Raw genomic sequence first — 25,861 nt, forward strand, 5'->3', positions numbered from 1 at the left:
CTGAACTCACGTTTCTAAAATTGATAAAAAACTCAACAAATAATTATTATAAATTTGAAACGTAGATGCCTAAGTGGGGTACTGGCGGAACCCCAGCGCACTTTTTTCGTCGTAAAAAGCAACGAACACGTGACAGGTCTCAGCATAAACTAAAAATAAATGAGGAGGCTTTGTTCCAATACATATCTAGACGCGCTGTTGCCAACGTGTGCAATTAAAATATATATTAAATAACATTTATTACTGGGATTCCTGAGATACCCCGCTTCAAGGGTTAAAAAACGATCAGATACCTATAATATTTTTTTTCCACCTATTTCTCTTTCTAGGCTGGGGAACTTATCTTACGTCTTCATTTCTTTCTATTGAGTACTTTCTTCTGGGAAATCCCATTTCGATATTTCTATATTTATCTCTTTATGTCACTACCTAGCTTTTACATTTATATAACGGAGTAGATATGGTCATTGTTTGTTCATAAGAGCTAAAAAGAGTATTTTTAATTAAAAATGCCCTTTCGGGTTACATCACAGAAGGTTTTCAGACTAAAGACCCCATCATCAGTATCAATGTAATATCGCCAGGTATACATGAGTCAAATCACTGAATATCTGGGTAAAAACCCTTAAAAGGTTACAAAATTTATTTTGTGTTACAGTATTGTTAAATATGTGTTGTTCTAGACTAAACTATGGGTTACAGAGTTGCCATCTAGAACCCTTTCAGACAAGGTCTGAGGGTCAGCAACAGCCCTTATTGGGAGTCTTACGTTGCCATGCAGGATATCTGTTAAATACTTGTAACATCACAACATATTTTTAACAATAATGTAACTTCTAACTTTTTAAGGGTTTTACCCAGATATTTAGTGGTTTTAGTGACTCATGTATACCTGGTAATAGTACACTGACGATGGACTCTTTAGTCCGAAAACGTTCTGTGATGTAACCCGAAAAATTACATACCTTTTATAAACGATTTTTAAATGAAACTTTTGTGATTCATGGTATACATCCAACTAAAAAAATTTCGTTTTTCTTGTAGATTTTATTTTTAATTATTTTTTAGGTTGCGAAGCAATATGGTATACCTTTTGTAGAAACCTCTGCAAAAACAAGAATGGGAGTTGACGATGCCTTCTACACATTAGTTCGAGAAATTCGCAAGGACAAATCAAATAGGAAAAAATGGTCTCATGGCCACGGACATGGGCGTGGGCCTTTTAAGCTCCGGTGCTCAATACTGTAGGTAGACTGGACTTGTTACTAGTGATCTCTTTCTATTTCTTGGAAAGATCGGGTGATATCTGTTATAAATTTATTATAACAAATCACTTTGATTTTTAAATTAGCTACAGATTACGAAAGTGGTGAGAGGGTAATGATTTTTTACAATATTGGTGGGTTTTTTAGTAATGTGCAAACATGAACTAAATGGTTTATTATCTTGTTCCTCTCTTTTTATTATAAAATAAGAGAAGTTAGTATATGTTATTGATAATTTTTAGAATTCAGCTTTATAAACATTAAATTCTTTTATTAAAAAGAATTGTGCAATATTATTCTTGGTTTGTATAAACCATGGATGGAGGCTTTGTGACCTTTAGCATAAAAAAGCATTAGTAAATGTGATTAATAAGTTTTTCAATATCTAGAAAGCATACTTTAAATAATAAAAAGTAACAACCATCACAATTGCTTTTGATATTGAGATGATGCCTATATTTCTTCGTGAAACATAATTTTTTTTTGTAATTTTTCAAAAAGTTTATAACTTTATTTGATATCATTGTAGTTTATGCTGTTTTTCATGTTATTTTCCCTTTAGTGGGAAAGCTTCGTAGATATTTCTACGACATAACATTCGTCAATACCTATATGTTGCGTTTTATGGTAAAATTAAAGTTTTTCAGTCAAAATGCTTGTGGTTAATTCATTTTCCGAGTGAAGAGAATACCATACGGTGGAATTTGGAGGTAGACAGCGTTCTTTCGTTCTCTTGTTACTTGAGATTTGATAGTTGTGATGTTTGTTACTAGATTTTTGTAACTAGTGGTTTTCAAATCGCTGACAATCAATGGCTGGCAACGAATCATTTACAAAATCTATTAATCCTTCCTCTACTATCTTCTACTTATTCCAGAAATGTCACAAAGTCTATAAAAACTGATCTTAGTGTATAACAATAAGACTACATTCCAAAAGCATAAAAAGTTGGAATAGTTTGAGTAGTACAGTAAAACCTCCGTTAACCGAAATAATTGGGGGGGAGGCCGTTTCGGATAACAAGAATTTCGGTTAAAAATAACATGGTTTTTTATAATATTCTTGATCAAAGTATTGGTATTAAAAAATACTATGAGTTGATTTCGTAATGTTTTCTAATAAGTAAATCCAAAATAAAGTAATAAAATTAAGGAAAATGAACAAGTTTAACATGCTTTTTTAAAGAAATCTGCTATTTTTTTTGCGTTTTCGTTTGACAACGATGTTTCTCTCTCCCTCCATCGTTAATTTGCAGAACGTCATGAGTTTGCCTCATTCGATTGATCGACGAAACGTAAAGCAATCTGAAAAGGACAAAACTTTATGTAATGACAACAAAAATTAAGAATCTAGTCGTGTCCCTAACTAATTAGGCCTACTGTATAAAATTCTTTCCTCTAAAGCATTGAAAATCTCGTCGACGGTCTTGTGCTGCCTGTTGCCTCTTGGGTCGTCATCTTCGTCATCTGATATGCTCAGGTTGTCTTGATAAAGAACCATATCAATGATGTCCTGGTCGATGAATTCACGTTCTGAATCATCAGCTGCTAACCAGTCACGCATCTCTTCTTAGTTAATTTCGTCATGTCCCGGCAAATTTTTAATGAAAGGTTTAATTTCTTCTGTCGTTTTCTTACCATTTTCTTCTTCAGGATCGTCAATCAAAATCTTATCAAAAAGTTTGTTCCAGCATTTTTCCAAAGTTGAAGATTTGATCTTGGCCCACGACTCAGCTCACCAATAAAAATGTTTTATTGTTAAAGATTTGAGAATTTCGGGAACACTTTTGGATTAATTCGTCTCCTGTAATAACAGATGTCTTAAGAATGCTTCTCTATAATGTCTCTTGAATGTCTCTATGACTCCCTGGTCTAACGGCTGGATTAAGCTTGTGATATTCGGTGGCAAAAATCTGACAATTGTCACCATTTTGTAGATTTTGAGGGTGAGGGCGCATTGTCAACAAGCAACAATGCTTTGATGAGAAGGTTTTTTGATTTTAAAAAGGATTTTACACTTGAGACGAATTCATTTTCAAACCATTCTAAAAATAAAGTGGTCGACATCCATGAACTTTTTTGGCTTCTATACCTTAAAATGCCTTTTCGGAAATATCTTTTAGAGCTCTTGGTTTTTGTGATTTCCCAACACACATAGACATCAACTGGTGAGTGAAATTAACGGAATTGTTTACGTTTTGCGACAAACATTTACTTTTTATTGACGAAATTATTGAAACTGTCAGCCGTTTCGGTTAAACGATGTTTCGGTTAAAAAGGTTTCGGTTAAGGGAGGTTTTACTGTATTGAGTTTTTTTATATTTTCTTATCATTCATTAATAATAAAGTCATCATCATCCTTAATTGCCCTCCTCTAGAATGGCTCCATTATTTTTTATTATTTGCCTTAGTTTTCAGTTTTTTCATTCTTAATGTTCTTCGGTTTCCCCCACCTGGTCTTTAACATTTGTCCTGGGTAATGTTAGGTTCACTATAAGGTGGTAGACCTCAAAATTTCAAATAAATGTTTTCCTTTTCCATTTTTTACGCGTAGGTGAGGACAGGTTTGATAAGAGTTATGTATAGCAACAGTTTTTTCATTTTTAATCCCAAAGAAGCTTAGAAAAAAATGCAATAATGGGCTGGTTCCTGTATAAAATGTGACATCTACGTACATCTGGAGATAAAAAATGCTGCCCTTCTAAAACAAACCATGAAGCTGATCTCTGACCTGAGTTTTCAACTGAACAAAAAACTAAAATTACTTGAGAATAATTGAGATCCATTTTTTCTGGGGTTCCTTGTTTTTTTCTTCATGATGGTTGTCCGGTTCTAAATCTTTGGTAGTGTTCTTCCTATATTCATATTTTGTAGGTGTACCATTCTTACTGACTTTCAGCTATATTATCCTGTTTTAAGATATCATTCTGTCTTGTATATACTTTTGTGAGTAATAAATTATCTAATTTTATGTTTTAATAATGTATACACACTATTCAATTTATATTAGGGGAAACCATTTCTTCTTGGTAAATATACAGGCTAAACAAAACTACTTGTACCGGAAATAACTTTTCGCTCCTCATTTTTTTCTTCCATTTGAGTTTGTGGTAAATTTTTTTATAAAATTTGTTGTTGTTCTCCACCAATATCACGAAACAGGATTCATCAGAATATTTATTTTACCCATCATATTTTAAATCGATTTTATCTTCTCTTCGACAAGTATCTACCCAGTGTCTTGACAAATCTTCGTTTTCTGGAAATATGAAGTAGTTTACATCAGTACCTGTAGGCGTTTTGATTGTATTTTTACAAGTAGCCACAACCTGTCATTTTAGTGTTGATATGCTACTATTGTATGGATTTTTAAGTCCACAAATATACAATAAATTCTTAAAAAAAAGTCTGAATGTCAAATGATTTATGTAGTTGAATCATAAAAGAACCATATATTTACACGGAGGATTTTTAGTTCCCAAGTGACGTAGGTGCGCGACTCGGTACAAATTTAAGAATCATAACTCGCATAGGTTAAGACCTGCCCATTAGGCGATCAAACTTGCGCTTGTAAGCCTCCCATTTTTGCCCGTGCTTCCACTTTATAATGCTTAATTGAAAAATTTACTACAGATAATTAGATTTTTATTGGTAATATCAGAACAATTGGTAATTTTAAATATTTGTTAAAAGATTTATTCCTACTGTTAAAGTAAAAAATCATGCCCGCTCATATCGCTGTAATCAAAATGCACTAAGGCATTCTTTTATCACTTCCTAATCTGTAGCATTGTTACAAGTTAATACAAAAAAATACAGTGTGAGTGTACAAAAGTGCGTGTATTGTGTGACTATGAGTTAATATAAAATAATTTTGATTTCGATTTATTATATATATAGTATAAATATTTACATGCCGGCAAAAACGCCGTTCTTCTATTTTATAAAAACATTTTTGTTGTTATTCCGATTTTATTAATTGCTGTACCAGTCTGCAGCACAAAATTTAGGAAATAAAGTGTATTTCTAAAATATTAAATCGTTTTTCTTTATTCTAATGGGTTGTGTAATAATCGCCAGATAGGAAGAACCAAAGACGGGCATTTTTAGTATTTCTGAATGTTGCCGAGAGGTGATATTCTTAGCAAAGTGTCGTGTCGTCATCAATGTCAACACGGATTGAGTTAGAGCGGTACGAACATGAGAATCAGTGCTGGTTTTTCTTAGCTGACGCTTGTTGTATCTATTATTTCTGTTTTTCCTAAGAAATGATGCTTGTAAAAAGACATAAAGCCACAGGTGTGGTTTTATATCAAAATTTTATATATAAATGACTATGCAAAGCCAGGTAAACCTCGTTATACAAAAAAGCTTGGTACAAAAATTAATAAAATCACAAGGAAAAGAAAAAAAATGCCATGAAATATCAAATATTACGAAACACAAAAATAATCTTCTAGAACGGCGTCGTTATCGGCAAATTTAGTATATTTTGAGTACTGGGAAACTAGGAAACATATTTTAACGACATTTTAGATCAGAAGATGTATTATAAGTTCATGTAGTTCAGTCAAATAATAGTTATCTTGATGTCAGAATTAAGTAGAGTATTTCTAAAAGTAATTGAAATCGGAGTCACCGCTTGCAATTTAAATATTTTATAATCAACCGACATCACAAATTATACGCTTTAATTGGCAATCTGACATAATTTATTGAGGAGGTCATTTTCCTTCCAGTAAAACTTGATCCTTTGTAAATACTATAACCATAATTTCATAATGCAAATATTTTATGGATATAAGCACCTCGTGCCAAAGGTACAAATTGTTTGCATTTCGATGAATTGTTGTTTTATATTGTGAGCTTATAAATTGGGATTTAATTCTCTTGTGTATATACCATCGGAATATTTACCTTAGTCAATACGTTTAGTCATTTTGAATTTGCGTTAAGTGTATCTATTTTAGGCTACCATTAAATCATTTACTCTACAACATTCGACTGCGTATTATTTTACTTCGTCGATCCAGAAGTCTGAACATAGGGCATTCGAATCATACGTTGGTCCTTCGAGTAGGATTGTTCGATCTTTCTCCAGAAAATTGCAGATTTCGTCGGGCTCTATTTTTTGTGAGTTTCAGGGGTATCTACATACAGACCAGCAGTAATCTGCAAGCATAGCTTCGTTTCAATGACCTCGATACTATTTTTCAATTACTATAATATTCTGATGGAATCTTTTTTCATGCTCATCACTCACAGCTCCACAACTAGGGGAGAAATCGAAGTGGGAACGGAAAAGGTGGATTTTAAGACATATTTAAACCGAGTTATTGGTGATTATAATCTGTTTGTTGTCTAAAAATCTACATACAATAGAACATCTCAAACATATTTTTCTTTGCTTGCAAAGATCTGTCAAATGCTGGATCTTTTTATCAAATTGCAGGCCAGTCTGCTTTTATATTATGTGAACAGCAGTGTTATGGGTAGTGTAACTTGCGTTTGTATAGGTCTCTAATGACAAAATAATCTTTTTTCTCAAAAAGTCCATCCTGCTGATGATATCTGTAATGGGATATCCCGACGTCACGTTGAACAAGATTCCGTTATGTGCGGTTTACTATATATTCTTTCAATCAGGATCATAAGATGTGGAAGATTTGTTTGATTTTCTTTTTCTGCAACATTAACTTCATATTTTAATCCCAACTTATAATTTTGTGGTGGAATAATTCGGATATTGAACTATCCTTATTTCTTCATTAACAACCTTACTTTAATTATAGAGTCAAGAAGAAGTACTAGTTATCAGTATGGTATTTACATTCTTTTCAACCATTCTTGTAATATAACTGAACAAGAATTGCGAAAAATAAGTAGTGCCCAAGTCTTGTTCTGGTCCCCTATCTTAATATCAAAATAATACGCAGTTTTCCCAACAGATCTGAGGTTATGTCTCTGCGATAACAATGTTATTTCACCACATATATAACAGAAATTGTTCACTGAATGAACACAATTTTGTGGCATATTGAATTTCACACAAGCGAAGCGTTCTCAGCAAGAAATGTTGCCGTTATAGCCTAAACTATGCAAAAACTATGCACCAGTCACAATATCAAACAGTCAAAAATAAAAAATCAGTTATGATTATGAAATGTGCTAAAAATCAAGATAAAACTATCTTTTAATCGACATTAAACAATTCCATCGTGATTACCTGGTTCAGCAAGAGAAAATATATAGAAACTAGCAATTTTTGAACCCGAAACGACACCGTCATTCTTGCGGTTAGTTCTGAACTCTTGCAACTATTTTTGAATAATATAACCAGGGAAGGAGATACTTTAGAGGTGAAAATAAACACAAATAAAACAAAAGTAATCTATAACAAACAGATAGAACCCTTACAAAAATTTCGGTATCTTGGTTGCTGGATAACAAACGATCTTGACTACGAGCTCGTATAGAGTATGCTAGGTCCGCCTTTCAAAGAATGAAGAAATTCCTAACAAACTCTACCTTATCATTGGATACTGTTATACGAAGTGGTAACATGGACTCTTGAAATTACAAGTATAAGGTAGGTAGAAGCCTTTGAATGTGGTAGATCTGTTAGAGCACGTTACCAAGAATGAGGTGCTGACAAAGATGGGGACTGAGAGAGAACTCATAAATATTGTAAACAAGTGATATAGAACATATTTACAGAGAAGAAAATACAACTGTCTACGACTCACAATGGAAGGAAAAAGAGGTCCAAGAAGAAGAGACTGCTCGCGACTGAAGAATGCAAGAGATTGAACAGGCATGGACACCCATTGACTAAGAACAGCTCAAGATAGAAAACTATTGGCTGTAATAATTGCCAACCTTCAGTAATGGGAAAGGTACCTGAAGGAGAGAAGAGTCCGAAACAATTACATTGTTGACAATGACCGACTTTGAGACGTAACAACATTCAAGAGACTGTTCAAATGATGAATATAAGTGACTGGTGTCGTTAAAAATCATATATTAGATTATTGCGAATTTACAAATATGTACAACAGTAGAACGATATATGTACATATTATATTACGAATATTTTGCAAAATAATGCCTCTGTTGTATATCAGTTGTATTATTTCAATTACTACCAGAAAAAGTATATAACCGTTGACTATAAAATACTTTTATGGTAAGCGGCGAGTATACAATTTCAATATTTAGAAAGCCTATAACGTTTCTTCATTTTATGGGCTTTCAAGTTACAAATTGTAGAATAGATATTACCCAAAGACTGATTTGGACAGTTTTGTCACTAGTATAGTGATTTCAACGGTTACATTTTTATCATTTCATTTAAAGTAGCTTTAAGATTACTTAACATATAGCAGTACTGGATAATTTCTAAAAATATTGACAATTGGAAACTCAAGCACGATAATAATAGCAAAAATACTTGCCAAAAAGATAGAGAAAGGGACTAAACTACAAGATGAACCATACGAAGTCTCAATCGCTTATAATGATTGTAGAATTTTCTGGAATTAAGTCAATCATCTGTATAAAAGATATCTGAAGTCATTTCTGTCTGGCAAATGTTAGAAAAACTTTTTATTACGTCCAATATGCAGATTTCAATACTTTTGACCTTACTTCCAATTGTGCTTCTTTCTAAAAAATTAAATTGGTATAATATTTTCCACAAAATCTTTCGTTTAATGTCAGATAAGCTTTCGTCTTCCTTCACAACCCTTAGAAATGCCATCGAGGGTTGGGAACCCTGTAAATGGTAGATTTAATAATTCCTACTCTATTTTTTCTAGTCTCTATTTTTCGTGACATGTATTAGACGTGAAATCTCGAGGTCAGTTACGACTCACCTCCTACTCTCTCTACTGCTATGTTACAACACTCCAGCAAATGAATATGTCATCGAAAAAATTATCATTTTGTATCAACTAGCTTGCCAGTAGAGTTATTTAACTTTAAGTAGAAACTATAAAGACTGGTTAATACTGTAACTGTATATTTTTAGCAGGAACTCATATACATTTAATATTTTTTTTCTTTTTTAAATCGATTTTATATACTTTGCCTCATGATTTTATTACTTTGAAGATGTTTCCATTTTCTCAGTGCTAAATTCCCAAATGAACTCCGCTTGCTGTTAAATACTTATGAAAATAAATTATACAAGGTGATCAACTTTTATTATATGCAATATATCTGTTTTTATAGTAGAAAACAAAATATATCCTCAACAAGATAGTAGACAAAGTGAAAGTTAAGTAGAAAAATCTAAGATTATAAATTAATGCGAGAAATTTACTTGGAAACTACATCAATTACAAGACATCTATATTTAAGACACACGTACAAAAATTCACGTTGAATTCATCACAATTTTAGATAAAATCAGTTTTTATATATTATAAAGAACCTTGTGTGGATCAGTGCGAAAGAGGTAGGTAAGATTCCAAATTTATAATTAAATACACGTTGTTTTAGATTTGTCTACCACATTTCTTAATGACAAACAAATCTGAAAGAACGCCTCACTATAGCCTCATTCAAAACGTAAATTCTCACACGTACGCACAATAATAATCCCGCCTCTGGAACCATGATTCCCGAATAGGACAATCGGACATACAGTACTTGGTGTGAGTAGGGTTAGCACCTGCACTAGCCAGAGATTAATTTAATCTTCACAGCCTCAATGCTCCTTGGATACTCTACCACTCCCCCACGTGGTAGACTACTGTCTTCCTAATTGTGAGCTATAGCAAAGTTAACCCCGAGAAATGGGACCTTTACATGACGTATTCTCCGTGTATAAAACTAGAACAGCGTGAGGTGTTATAGTCCTTTTGTCATGTCGTCATGAGTCCCTGTTTCGGGCTATGCCTGGCGAGGCGACTCGGAGCGAGTGGGTCCCTCTCAGTCTTTTTTAGTAGTATTTTTGTCACAGGTGGCGTTTTTTTTTAGTATCTTTATAGTTTTTATAAAGTTTACTTTTAGGAAAGGATTAAGTATTATCACCTACGGTGAATTATAGGAGGAGCTAGTTCTTCTACGGTTACATAGAGCTACAATGCTATCTAGTTTTATATATGTATTACCAAGTAGTTGTTGTTACCCTACTATCTCCCGCAGGATATGGTTTTGGTAGTTTTCTAGTTGGCCGAATTTTACTCATGCTTTCTCTTCCATTGTGTCTGGTACCCTGTTGCTTGTGTCTAAGCAAGAGGTGGTCCAGCTATGTACCGGGGTACTTTTGCATCTTTTCTTAAACATCTATTGTAGGTTTTTTGGTTATTCTTTTCGGTGGTGCCCTTGAGTCACCATACGAGAGATGTACTCCATTGAGTAATCCTAGTTGGGTTTTTAGTGTTCTTTTCTCTTCTTAAACATTACTGCTTGAGTCTTCTATGAGTTTGCAACTATTTGCCATTGTATGCACCAGCCTTCTAATGCGTTCAAGGCAGTTAGTAGATTTCTAGTTCCTGTGTTTGGCGCTATGGATCTGCCATCTGTATAAAGGCTGACTAATGTTCCGGGTGTTGCTGGAATGTATATTTGTATAGGTTGTATAGTTCACTCCTGCCTCCGGAGTTCCGTGCTTTGACAAGACTTATCCTTTCAGAACCCTGAACTTCCGGCCAGTTCCGGATATATATATATATATATATATATATATATATATATATATAACAGTTAATATAACAGATTGCCGCCATCTCAAATTATATAACGAGGACATTAAGACAATCAATAGAAATATAATTACAAGGAAACCTAAAGAATAGAGATGACACCCTAAATATATGTCGAACATGGAAATCACTAATCAAAAACCAAACATTGAAATTCACACCCCGAGAACTTTTTAACGGAAGGCGACCCTGTGCATCCCACACTGCCCTGATCCCACATGTTGCCTACCTTAGACCGACAAGAGTTAAACTAATGATAGCGCTTATATACGTTGTTAACAAAAAGCTCAAACATAACGTACCGAAAATGGCGAACAAGATTACTGAATTTTATCACAAAAATTGGTCACCCTGTATAAACCCACTACATTTAAAAAAAACTGCTTCTCTTAAAGTACGGTATTTTCCTTACGCACACACTTTGTGATGAAAATGTTACTACACATTCACTAGTATAGTTGTTAAAGAGGGTACGTCTGTATCACAACGGTGCTCGCCACAGCTCAATCTAAAAAGTCGAATAGGATGGATGGTAGAGATTAGGATATATATATTTTATATTTAGAAATCGGCGGCAAGTGGGCTGGTCATTTGTTGCAGAACTGAGTAAAATAAGGAATTTGTCCTTTTTACTTTAGCTGTGGCTTGTACTGCTCAACAGGTAGGTTTTATAAATAGAAGTGAATCAAAACTTGAGGTTAAGCTTTTATTACTTTTATTCTCGTTTATCTTAATACGCATATGTACTCTATACGTTTGGTTTGTTCTGGTGCATAACGCATGAAATTCATTTTAAATCGTATTGTGTCTTAAACTTAAGAGATATTTAAATTGTTATCAAATAAGTGTCAATATTCTCATAAATGATTGCAAGACGGAGATGATACATAAAAATAACTTTCAAGCCATGATTTTTAAACAGTCTTTGAAAGATATGTGGTGTATTCTACACCCAATGTGACAAAGATTTGTCACATTTGTCTTTCAAATTATTCACGCTTTCCAATCCTAAATGATAATTCCACATAAACGAGTCCGCACACTGATTTTTTACTATGCAAAACAGAAGAAAAATACAATCGTTAATCGTGCGATAGTTTGCACACTAATCCTAGATATGTCGTTGAGTATTACTCCTGATATGTGCCAGGAGTAATACTTAACGATGCTCGCGCGCTCAATTAGCATTACTTTTTAGATAGCGAGAACCGCCGTGTTAAACCTTTCGTTGTGTTTAAGTTTGTGGATATATTTTCCCAATTCAATATTTGAAATTCTTTCATGATTTAGCATTCTTTAACATCTTTTTATCAGTCTCCTCTCAGGTCTAAGCATTTTTCTCAATTTGGAGAGTGCTGATTGAAAAATAAAAATCATGGTAATTATTTTGTATCATGCGAATAATAGTGTTTTTAATTCTTGCACTATGCACCAAAGTCCTTCATACTCTTAAGCATTGTTTACAAATAATAATTGGCCAGAAATATTCAAAAATTATATTTCTTTTTTATGTAATATTGTCTAAATTATAATTATATATACTGTTACTATTACTTGCTGTATATTAGATGTGTTTTGATTTTTGTATATTTTGTTAGGAATCATTACATTGTGATGTTAAAATTCAATGTTCGTGTATCTATCCCCTCCTGCAAAGATTCGTAGCATAAGATACCAAGATGCCTGTCGAATTTATTAAAAACCGATATTAGGCGTCACTGCGGGTCAGTGATGGTTCGGTATTTCGACTGTCAATGATAGAGGGCGAAATATATGCATCTAGAAAAAATCAGAATATATACAACAATTAAATCTTAATGTTGTAAACTATATACCATACATTTTAATGCCGACGACGATAAAAATAAAAATTATAGTTAAAAAATGGCCAGTAAAGCGATATTTTATTGAATTTGTAACCTCAACGAGTTCATTAACAGGCGAATTCGATAAAGACATTTCACTACCGTCCAAACAAGCTTTTTATAATTGCAAGAAAGTATTGTTGGAACAATTGAGATGTTTTATCTTAACAAAATAAAAAAATAAACAATACAAAACAAATTCTATTATATAAATTAAACGTGAACGTACACCACCCTGACATTTTATAAAAATTAATTCCTGAAGTGCATTGGATATCTGAGGATTATTATTAATACAATATTTACGCCACTTAATATGAAATTTTAAAACGGAAAATCCAAGGAAAAATGGATGACAGAAATCTGGAAGAAGTTTCTCGTGAATCAAAAACCTGATATGGTTTCAAGGAAATATTACAGAAATTTCCCGCTCAAATAATGGGTATCTCTCCCTGTTATTAAAGGGATTTTTATCTATTGTAAAATACCAAGAACATTTAAACGGATTGCATCCAAATAGGGGCATTACTTTAGTGTTTTTATGCATTTTACTTCGATTTATATAAAAATATGCAAAAGTTTACTAGTTGCATAAAATAGACAAAATATGCTCTGTACATATTTCCCTAAGTCTGGTTATAAGACACCGTCGAAAAGAGAAAACTGCAATCGCAATAAATTAGTATTTTTTCAAGAAACAATATGTTTTTTAAACGTGGCAACATTGGTAAAAATAAGTTTACAGTAAAGTTTGTTTAGCAGTAAATGGTTGACTTCAATTAGTACCGAATATCTGGGTTAACCGATAATAGTATAAAAGGTCCGGTTTCAGGTAACAATGGTTTACCTGAGGTACAAGGTCTTAACAATGGGCCAAGTCAGATAGATTTAATAATATTTACGACCGCACTAATTGAAGTCAACCATTTTCTGCTAAACAAACTTTACCATACTCACGTTCTTGATGGAAAATGTTATAGAGAACATATTTTAAAATTTCTGTGAAATACCTGTCTTCGAAAACTATGCATTGTAAGTTCAATCGTAAGTTAACACAGTTTTTTCTTTTTGTTCCAATTTCAGGTTAATATAAGAGTTCCTGCTAATATGAAGTTTTACCATATTTCGGCAATTGGAAATACTTGGATTCCAACTAGCTCAGTTGGGCATTTATTATTTTTATAAGTTAGAAAATATCGGTCGTAGATAGAGTGTATGCTTGGAATGCACAGCTAAATTTGTTGATGAATTCTTTAGATCATACTTTCCTTCAAACTTTAAAGTGATTACAAATTAGCGAGGCGTGTTGATGTTTGTTTTAGTTATTTAAACTGCCAGAATGGTTGCTTTATGCTCTATTCCCTTATTTTTAAATTCAAAAGTTCTTGGGTATATCAAGCTCAGAAAAATATAAATTTTCTCCAAAAATAACAAATCTAAAACAACTCATTTTGAAATATGATATAACACCTATTAATTTACTGGTATAAGTCATAATTGAAACTTTTCTATGAGAGGTTACATTACAATTTACTATATTCTCGTTAACAAATCAAATGAAAATATTAAACATATTAAAAAAAGGATATTTTTTCCCACGGGTCTTATAGCTTGTCCGTCTGCGCCCAGTTACTTTTGAACAAATAAATTCAATGTGCAATGACCCAATGGATTTTCAATCAAAAGATGATCGAGATCGATTTTTTTCCTTTAAACATCGGAACTTTGTAGATTTCTAGGTCATATTTTTTTCTCTTTAGCTGACTTTGGAAAGAGAATGGTATGGTTCCGCAATGATAAATCTCAAAAGCGTGACCAAGGAATTATAATGAATGTTTGGTTTGCTCCCTAACACCAATATCGAGGCCGTGGCTCTATATGATTGGCCAAAGCCCTAGAGAGTTAGAGAGATTCTGGGAACGGCTTAAGTCCTTATAGGACCCATCATACGTCCATGTGAAATCATGTTAAATATAGTTATTATTGAGACTCCCAAGTTAAAAATAGATATTAAATGTAAATAATATATATATATATATATATATATATATATATATATATATATATATATATATATATATATTGATCAAAAGTAAGTATATGTAATGTTAAAATAGGAAGAATATTTTTTCGCTATGCTTCAAATACCTTTTCATACCTTTCTAGACATACATAATGTAATAATGGTCAATTTGCTTCGTTTGTTGCAAAATTTTTCATGTTTTGTACGTGTGAACGAGAGATTTTATACGTTTATAAAACGCATCTCTAAAAAATACAGTTTTGAATAAAAAACAAAAATACCCAAGAAGAAACCTGTAAATAGAACCAAATGTTTTAAATAGTGTGGTAAGAAGAGAATAATTTCGCCTATACGTTACGAATTAACAAAATTTGTTTCGGTTCTACCGCGTCAAATTCGACGCAACAAACTTGAAAGTTCGTCGAAAGGCAAGTACCAAGCTCACTAAAATACATAGTCCCACATCTTACCGTAGTCACACTCGTTCTGGTGCTTTTTCACCTGTTAAAATTGTGTGTGAAGGAGTTGGGAATGGTAAGCTAGGGGAAAAGGGATATTATGGATAGACACGAGGTGGGGGGAGTGGGACATAATCACAATCAGACCTTGATGTCAATATTTAATACCACAGACACCATTAATTAGGGAGAAAACATCTATTAACACTTGTGAAATGAAACGAAGAAGAGGATTCTTACATTTCAGTATAAGGCTAGAATAAAAACACTTTGTTATGAGTCGGTAGTACAAACATAATACTAACACTGCCCAGAGTCTTGGGATATCAAAATTTGTCTAGATCGGACTAACCTTTACCGAAAATGCGCCTATATGTGTAATTTAGGTCAAGTTCGCAGTCGTCATCATTTTCTCTTGGCCAGCTCCACGATCAGCTTCCATTCCTTCCTATTCTTCGCCATGTTTTTCCAATTCCGTACTCTTAACATAGGTACCTTAAATCTTGTTCTGGGATTGCCTCTCTTTCTCACTCCATCCGTTCTTTGGTTATAAATGTGTTTCAGCGGCTTTATCTGTTTTATTATCTTTATGTGGCTTAGACAAACAGCCAAATCGAATACCTCGGTCACATCATGAGGAACAGCTAAAGATATGGGTTGTTGCAATTAATTCTATAAGGAAAACTAGCTGAAAAATCTAAGTACGTGGTTCAACAAAACAACTACAAATCTTTTCAGAGCAGTAGTTTGCAAAATACAGATTGCCATGATGGTGGAAAACATCCGAAACGGTTAGGCACTACAAGAAGAAGATGTGGTCTAGCCACCGCAGCCTGTTTATTTTCAGGGACCTCGTAATATCAGATTCACTAGAAAGACGGTAAAGTTCAAAATTATTGAGCCTGCGTGATAATCCGTTTTCGTGCTCGCCTTTATAAATATATCGAAAGAGCCTAAACGTTCTTCATCGCTTTTTGTCATCGTCCATGTTTCTGACGCGTAGGTAAGGACGGGCTTGATAACAGTTCTGTATATCAATACTTTTGTTCTTTCACTAGTATTTTACTTATTTTTACTAGTATTAACCTGTAGCACCATTCTGTTGCTGCTTCCAATTTCGTGAACGTTTGGACCAGGTCCGTCTTTCTCCTTGCATTAATGTCGATGTCATCGGCGTACGCTGGTTTTTTGTACAGTATTATTAATAATGGTTCCTCCTGTTATCGCAGATTCTCTAATAGCTTAATTAGGGCAATTTTAAATAGAAGGCATGATAGGCTATCTCCTTGTTGAAGTCCTAACTGTATCTGGAAAATTCCTGATACTTCGCTCTTCATTCTAACCTTGCGAGGGTTGATTTCACCAATTTTACTAAGTGTTCTGAGATATTGAATTCTACAATGGCTTTGTGTAGTGCATTTCTTTATACACCATCAAAGGCACATCTAAAATCTACAAACAGATGGTGAGCATTGAGTCCATACTCATATCTTTTTTCCAAAGTATTTCAGAAGAAATATTAGATAGATAATTGACTTTTCTTTGCGAAACCCACACTGGTATTTGCCGATTATGTTTCCACAATATCCCGATAGTCGATCTGGGACTCTACTCCAGGACCTTTGTTAGCAATTTTTTTATTGCTTTGATGACTGCTTTCTTTGTTGGGACATTTCCGTTCCCACTTTCGTCTTCAATGTCTTCGAGCTGGATTTCTGGTTCTTGCAACTCTATCTTTCTTCTTAGATAGTCTCTCCTCAAAGTTTGCTGCCCATCTTTCTAGTGTCTGGTCCTGATCACCAATTATCTCTCCTGTTATGTGTCTAACCATTGATAATCTAGGTTTGAATTTCTTTCTATTCTGGTTAACACACTTGTAGAACTATCGCGCTTCAATTTGTTCTTCTCTAGTTCTTTCAGTTGGTTTTCTATATACTCTCTCTTCTTTAGTATTCGTTTTTCGTCTCGTCTCAGCTGCCTATGCTCTTTCTTTGCGTTGACAGGTACTTTCCCTGTACAGTCTCGGGAGTATGGATCAGAGTCTATTCTGGTTTCATCATCAGTTAAGTTTTCAAACCTTAAGAACAAACTTCCATTTTCCCTTCCTCTGGAAACTTTTCTCTCCATACTATAACGACTTTAACGTAAACTTCTTTGACCTGTACACTCTAATTACGTGTCATCACTTCTTAATCTAGATATCTAATTTCTTGATTTAATGTTGCACATGTATTTTCTATTTTGAAAATTTATTTTTAATCCCAATCTCAGTGCAGATGTCCTAAGATCGAAAAACTTAGCCAATAAATTCTGTCGACCTGATAATGATGTCGACGGCATCTGCATATCCGACCACTTGTACAGATTTATTAAACATTGTGCAAATTCTACTCATCTGCGATTTTCGAATTACGCAGGCACGACAGTCCGTTTCTTTCTCTTAGTCCATTTTTGCAATTGTTTTACCTCAGCCGTTAGTTTCGACAGTTGAACAAACTGAAGCGGTTTTTGAAATTCCGCCATAGTCTGGAGTAATTTTTGTCTATACATTGAGTCATATACAGCTTTGAAAACCTCACTGCTTCTGCTGTACTATACATCGGACGTTGTTGAGCGACATAACGCTTAAAGTTATCCCACTCCAACATGTCTTCTACCTACTTTCTTCTTTTGACAGGAATAGTGCCAAAGGCTTCGTTATTTTTAATTTTAAAATTGCTTTCTGTCCTTTTCTTTACAGGCTACTAATTTAGGTAAGAATTATTTCCTATAGCTGTTTTTGTTGGGTCTTTTAAGTGAAGATATGGGGGAATCTAAAACCGGCATTCGACAGGGAGGTCCATACTCGATCAAAAACTGATAATCTGCACTGTAAACCCAATGTTAAATATATCTTGAAAACACGATATTCATCATCATATTCAGATCATAAAATATTCGTTGATTTCAAATAGTTTATGACTGAATAAAAAAAGCCGGTTTAATAACATCCTACAAATTAAACATCCCTTCAAAATATATGCAAGCGACGATTGACTCAAAATCAGTAAAGCTCCGCTTAGAGAATAAACTTACTGAAAGCTTCAAATAGGGCAAGGTCTACAAAAAGGCGAGAGGCTGGATCCAAGACTGTTCAATCTGACTCTTGAATATGTCATAATACAGCTGAATGTCAGAATAGCCAATCTCCTATCAAATAAAATCAGTACAACTTTCCGCCTACACTGATGACACTGTCATTATATGCTACAGAATTAAGGAGACGAGGGAAAGATATTCACAATTTAGAAGAGCGACCAAAAAGTTTGTATAGTAAATAAATATTCAAAAGACAAAACATAGACAAGAGCAAAGGGATATGGAAATCAAAAAATGTAGAGGACGATGTTAAAGCAGTGAATAGAGTCACATATCTAGGAGTCGAATTAAATACATAGGGAAAAGAAAAAGCAAATATAAAAAATAATAAATAAAGGGCAACCAAGTCTATTTTCGCTGACTGACATATTCCGCTCGACAAAAGGACACAGGAAATCGAAGATTAAGGTTAATAACACCATCATTACACCAATAGTATGGGTTTTTTGATAAGATTCTTTAAAGTTACCATACCTTAGTCAAAGTGATTCAGATTTAGGGCGTATTCCGCAGCGTCACCTCGGGCACATACTCAGGTGACTGAGACCCTAGAATAAGGCCTGATGTCTTCATAGAGATAGTCGAAAATGAGCAAATTTTTAACATTATATTTCAATAATTTCAATGCTAACATCTTTTTTCTTTCACAGTTTGTATTTGCGTGTAACTTTCATTTTTGGGAGGATAATTTAATTAAAAATAGGAACATTAAAAAAAAAATCTTCAAAAATATTTCTCAGCTACTAAAACAAATATTATAACAGTCGGGAATATTGATTCAACAATTTTTTAGGTTCCTTAGATGCACTATGTCTGACAGTACTAATGAAATCTTTGATCGCCAGGCAAATTTTTAAAAAATGCAATAAGTGTGTGTCTTTCTAACATCGATATTTTTGAAGCGAAGCTTCTATACTGGCATTGTATTACTTTTTCTGTTAACAAAACGCCGAGTCGAGCGTCACCGAAGTAGCGCCGCGAAAGGAAATAGTGGTTCGCAGTCACAGTAAACAGTTGGAATAGTCGATTTACGCGAATTTTATTAAAATCTATAAAATAATAATAAATAAATAATAAAATTACTTTATTCTACTTTAAAAATATTAATTAAATTTGAAAAATACAGAAAACATATTATAAAGCTTCTTGCTAGTCTACAGTGTCGCCTACTGCGCCACTTTTTTAAAAGTTATGTCGAATTGCATAATTATATTAATTTTGGTATGCAGCACATTCGAATTAACTGTAATTAAGATGAAGTTAAAGATGCAGATACATATATTTCCCCTGATATTAATGACAGATCGAAAATATTAAAATACATATCTTCAGGTAGTTAGAAGAGTTCTACCACATTTTTAGAATGTGCGGAGAATGTCATTAGCTTAAATGGTTTAGATAAGGAGTATATTTTTTCAGTGGAGTCTTCATCAGACCAATTTCGTAATTTTAGATTGGCTAGGACGAAAGTCTGTTATGGTGTCACTATAGTTGTAACAAACTTTTAATAAAGTATTGATTTTAGATATTTTGTTCTAGTATTTACTTACTAATTCTTGCCGTAGGATATCTATATTAAATTAAAATATATTAAAAGTATTACAACTAATTCAGATAACGTTTAAGTCATTTTTTCTACTTAAACTAAAATATTTCGTATAAATTTATAGATTATATTTATAATCTTTGCTCCTTACTACAAGATTTGATCTTGCTGTCATGAAATAATTCCTTTTTATAGAATACCCCCATTTATTCACAATATGTAAGTTAATCTAATAAGGAACACCATTCTCTTATCTCCATGTCCATTTTATATGTTAAGTTCGCTCTGATAATGTGGGATAAAATGCTCTACAAAAACAGAGTAGGTATAAGGGACAATCATACTAACTTTTACAGAAGTTCCTGGATCGAATTCAGCTATTTAAAATACTATATTAATAGAAAATGTAGGCCTTTTCATCACAATTTTTCTTGTGCGCATGCGTCTCAAGTATCAGCCATTATTTTCGTACTGCTTTTTATAAACAAGCATGTTAAAGTACCTGAGAACACATTATTAAGATTAAAAAATACTAAAGAAAGTGTACTCCACGATACTAGAACGTCTCAGCTACAAAGACTACTGAGATCATAAAAAGCATCAAGCAGAGAAAGCTGGAGTATTTCGGACATGTAATGAGAGGTCCCAAATATAGGTTGCTACAAAATATCATGCAAGGAAAAATAGTAGGCAAACGCAGTCCAGGACGAAGAAGAACCTCATGGTTGAAGAACTTGCCAGATTGGTATGGTGTTGATACAAGCATGCTATTTAGGGTGGAAGTGAATAAAATTAAGATAGCTATGATGGTAACAAACGTTCTGAAAGGTCATGGTACATGAAGAAGAAGAAAGTGTAGTTATTGAAAAAAAGAAATATGAAAATAAAAAAGAAAGTGTTGCAATTAGCAAATAAATTTTTTAATAAATTATGATGATATCTGCACGAAAATGAATAACGAAGAGGTGTCGTTATACGGTAATTTTCCGAAACCTTTATTCCTTTATAAACAATCTCGTGCTATACCTACAATATTATTTTTATAGTAAATAAGTTATGATGCCTAACCTCCCAATCAGCTCACTTCCTTTTCGTGGACGTCCATGACATTTGAGCCACCTTTTTAATTGCGTACAATTATAGGCTTCAACGAAATTATAAATAAATGCAGCGCCATCAACGATTTTTTCTAATGATTGATGCAATTGTGGTGATAATACTGCGTTCACAGCCGTTGTTGATCAAAACAGTACGAAACTAAGAAACTATTGAATGACACCTGCGATTTTGTTCGTCACATGATGAAAAGTCCTATTGTGTATGTTTTCCCTCTACATAGAAGTCGCTAGAGGACAATGACATAATTTTCGACGCCCATTGGCGACTAATATGTCATTAACTGACGCATGTTCTCCCCAAACATTATTTCAGAGACTTAATTAATATGTTTTACGAAACCGGAAGTATAAACTTCTGGATTAAAAATTTTGGATTCGAATCTTTCATCAGTTTTTCTGTATCCGCACTAATACTCAGGTGAGCAGGCGGACCGCGCAAAACCTAAGCATCGAACTTTTTTTAATTCGTATGCCGATTCATTACTTCTCAATTTCTTAATTCCTGCCAAGCGTTAAGTTCTCTTGGCAGGAAAATAATTGTATTCCACGCTTTTTATTTTCATTTAAGTACTCAATTTGCTTTCGCCATTTTTTTTTTGGTCTTGATTGGATCTGTCTTCTTATCGTCTTAGTTTTCATTCATCCCTTGTGTTAAGGTTTAATAGAGATTGGGAGCAATAACGAAAGTTCGTTACCGATGGACACGATATATTAAAAATAGCACTAACTTGCCATAGGTATATAGCTAATATTGACAATCAAAGATGCTTCTGGGATACCGCAACGAGAAAAGTTTTAGAAACTTTGTCGATTTCTAAAGAAAAATAATTCTTTCAAACTGCAATGCTTTAATACATCTCAATGCAGGACAGTTAAGATCAAACGAGGTAAAAATAAAGTTCCTAATCTGTCGCCATATGTTCTTAGTTAAAGAAATATGCGTAAAACTCATGTAATCACTGAGAATTTATTAGGAAAGTTGCAACTAAAGGTAGGTACTACGAAAAATAAGTTTTTTAATGGTAAGCAAAAAATCAAAAAAATGTCATTTTTACAGTAATTGGGATTATTGACACCTATTTTGGATACAGCCTATTCACTCTACTTGTTTAGAAATGGGTTCCTGTTCTTTGCCATCTCTTTTTATCTCGGTTCCATTTTACTAGTGCGAATTCGGAAGGAATGCTGCCAGGCATTGCAGGGCGCCCATACCATGCCAAGGCTATACACCCTCAGAGTTTGCCAGCTCTGAGGTACCTATTATGTTCACCAGGTGTGAGTTTGTGCCATATTCCATCGACAAAGCTATAGTTAATGATACAGTTGCAGCAATTATGTCATGTTCTGAGTTGATTTTCGGACATTTACTTTAGTTATACTTTATTCACATCTGTGTTATAGTTTTGTATACATATAGGACATTCTCTATTACCTATTGGAACGCTTCTTGTCAGGGATGATAACTTTCCCACCCAGTCTGTGCTGCTTGAAGTACCATCGAGCTCAGACTAACAGTATTAGGCCGGCACGGGTGAAGACAGGGCATGTTAGCATGCTGGAGCGAATATATATGTCAAGATTATGCTTGCAAAGTAGTTCTTCAGTTTTATAAATGCGTTTACATAAATTCCTATTATGATCTAATTCTTTTTGTCTGATCTTTCTCCAGCTTTTTCCTAAGCTCCATATTTATGTCTTAGGACTCTTTTCATATTTATGTCTTAGAACTTAAGAAAAATAAAGGCTTTGTGGGTATTACAATAATTTATATAATACATTTAAATAACCTCATAAGGATTTTTTTGTTGAAGTTTTAGTTACAAAATAGATGGACGTTCTGGGCGGAATTCCTAGTAGCCACTCAATCGCGTGCAACAAATTTACTTTATTACAAATTTATTTACTGTATTCATATTAATTATAGTATATACATATATATATACATATATATATATATATATATATATATATATATATATATATATATATATATAGTATAACAGTAATATTATTGGTATTTTTGCTATAAAGTTTGGTCATTGCTGGATGTTTCAATGATGGAGAAACCACAAGTCACTGTTTTCTACAAAATGAATGTAATCTATTTAATTTATATAATAAATCCTCTTTAACAAATGTACCATTAAACATTTTATATATATGTATTAATCAGTTCAAATGCAAGCATGTAATTGATGGATTCAACTGATGCTTGACAAAATTTAATTTATAAATAAAACACTGAAAACTACTTTTTTCTCAATTTTCATCAAATTTACAACTATGTATGGATAGGCGAAAAGATATTTCCGAGTTAATAATTCTTATCTAGAGTTGGTAAATAAGAATCAGATTTATGGTTTTTTATTTTATTGATTTACCTGAATTTCCACAAAGTCAGATAAAGATAATTATTTTAAATGTGTAAAAAGTTGAATTTGTCAAGCACTAAATAACACATGTGATTTTGTGCTTTATTATGCCTTTTTATAAGGTTTTCCTGTATGCTCAATTTGATTAAGTTGCACAGGTACTTAATTTGTTAATTTCCTATTAAAGAAAATGGGCATTCACTCAATGATGATCTTAAAATGTTATGACTGAATACTATAAAACAGTATTCAGTTACTCTTTCTTGGAAATTAATGAATTAAAGATACTAACCAAATCTTTATAACTAACTTGAAAATAGTCTTCTTGGAACAGCAACAGACTTGGTGAATGTGGTATCAAATTTTATGAGAATTTATAAATAGTAAATTTTAAAGTTTTATTTGTTAAGCATGTTCCTGGATATTACTTTATTCTTAAATTTTTCTATGAAAGTTTTTTCTTAATGTACTAACCCCAGATATTTTGCCTTCATATACAAAGAAACAGTACATATGTAGCAATTATTAGTTCATAGGAATATCTTACTAAAACATCTCTTATTAATAAAATGTTAAATTTATCTCTCTTTTAATTTTTACCTACAAAATATGTCGAAACTTCCTAAACAATAATCATATATCAATCTGGAAACAAAATTGACACTCGAAGAAGAACGATGCAGCTATTCTATGAAATTGTATATCTAATTTAACTTTTAATTAGAGGTAGCATGGGTGCAAGAGAGGAGTTATTTGTAATGGCAGTTCTTTTGCATAAATGTCTGGAGTATGACAAGAATGCATATACGCTTCATAGACTTTTGAAAGGCTCTTGACAAAGTACAGCATATGGAATTAACCTTAAAGCTTTATGGAAACAAAAGAGGGAATAAGAATTGATTCGAAATAATAAACACCATAAGATTTGCCGACGACACGATAAGTAAGACTTTACTAGATGTAGACTATAGCAAACGCATCCAAATGGGATTTGGCATTAACATTGATAAGACCAAGTTTATGATAATATCGATGTCCTACAAATAATGGACAACTAACCTATGTGCTCAGAAAATAGAGGGAGTGAAAAAATATAAATATCTGGGAACATCAACTCTGAATTGGATCCAAACCAGATCAGGGTACGAATAGAAATGGCAGCGTTCTTAAAATTCATTCAAAAAAGTACACAAGACAGCATACCTTGGAATGGAGATGGAAAAGGATAGAAAGAAAAAGTCATGGCTGCGAAATATTCGGTACTGACCAGACATTGATGTATAAGAATTATTCCACGCTGCTAAAGACAGAGAAACTTTTAGAAATGTGGTCCCCAACCTCCGTTGACAAGACGGCATAGGAAGAAGACGAATCAAAATTTAAAAGGGAAATTCCCAGTGGTTGGCTGTATACTATTGTTTAAAAAAACTTACAATGTAGTAAAAACTTCTTTTTGTAAAATGGTATAAAATTTTATTATTAAAATTTTTAAAAATTATCCAAAATGAATTTAAAAATTTTCAGAACGTTTTCGATCCTATCAGATCATCATCAGTGAAAAATATCTACACAGTAGTTGGAACTAGCCACATGATAAAGTCAGATGATCTTAAATTACATAATTTGAATAACTAATATTATAATTAATAAGACATTAAGTCGATGATAAAGGATTATAGTTTTTAATGGAACGTCCAATTTGCCAGTTCGAAAAAGTGAACCTTATGTCGTGAGAGGTAACAACCAACTCAGAGTTGGTTTCTGTACTTTTCCGGGTTTGACTCTGCGTCTGCGTTGAATAATTTTGGTTTTTGGAAAAGCCATTGTTTTGACGTTTCGGCAAGGTCAAACATGCCATTTTCAAGTCAGATTAGTTCTGCTTCTTCCTGATTTTATAGGAGAACTCCTCTATCTCCTATCTAAACAGTATTATGAGCTGGCACTCACATATTAATCATGTGTGTAAGAAGATTAATTCCGGACATTATGAAATTTTGAAATTTAAATACTTATTCACAACGCAACAAATACTTAATAGTTATTATGCTATCATCGACTCGCGTATGCTTTACAGCGTTATATTTTGAGGAAGTGTGAGACATGCTTCGAAAGTGTGTCTAATCCAAAAACAAATAATTCGATTAATTTATCTTACAGCCCTTGCCTGATATATATAAACGCATCTATATCAGTCAAGTTTAAGCATCTTCTCGCGCCTTTTTAGGACATATTTTCGTCATTTGTGTTGTGTAGGCGCTGGTGTTAGGCGTTGGTTGTCCTGCAAAGGAGCATGATAGGAGGAGAAAAACTTTTATTGATCCTAATATTTCGCATTGAAGTCAGCTGTGACTGTTATCTCCTTATGGA

General features: G+C 33.1%; 1 protein-coding gene across 1 annotated transcript in view; it reads left to right on the forward strand.

Moving 5' to 3' along the window:
* The window catches only part of Ras85D (GTPase ras-like protein 1), a 38,606-nt gene extending 14,531 nt beyond the window's left edge, over nucleotides 1–24,075 (forward strand). The window contains exon 2 of the mRNA XM_072538231.1: nucleotides 1,069–24,075. Coding sequence (XP_072394332.1) covers nucleotides 1,069–1,248 — 180 coding nt within the window. The 3' untranslated portion in view covers nucleotides 1,249–24,075. The remainder of the gene's footprint in view (nucleotides 1–1,068) is intronic.
* Nucleotides 24,076–25,861: the final 1,786 nt, after the last annotated feature.

Source organism: Diabrotica undecimpunctata, chromosome 7 (assembly GCF_040954645.1).
Source record: "Diabrotica undecimpunctata isolate CICGRU chromosome 7, icDiaUnde3, whole genome shotgun sequence".
NCBI classification, from domain to species: Eukaryota; Metazoa; Arthropoda; class Insecta; order Coleoptera; family Chrysomelidae; genus Diabrotica; species Diabrotica undecimpunctata.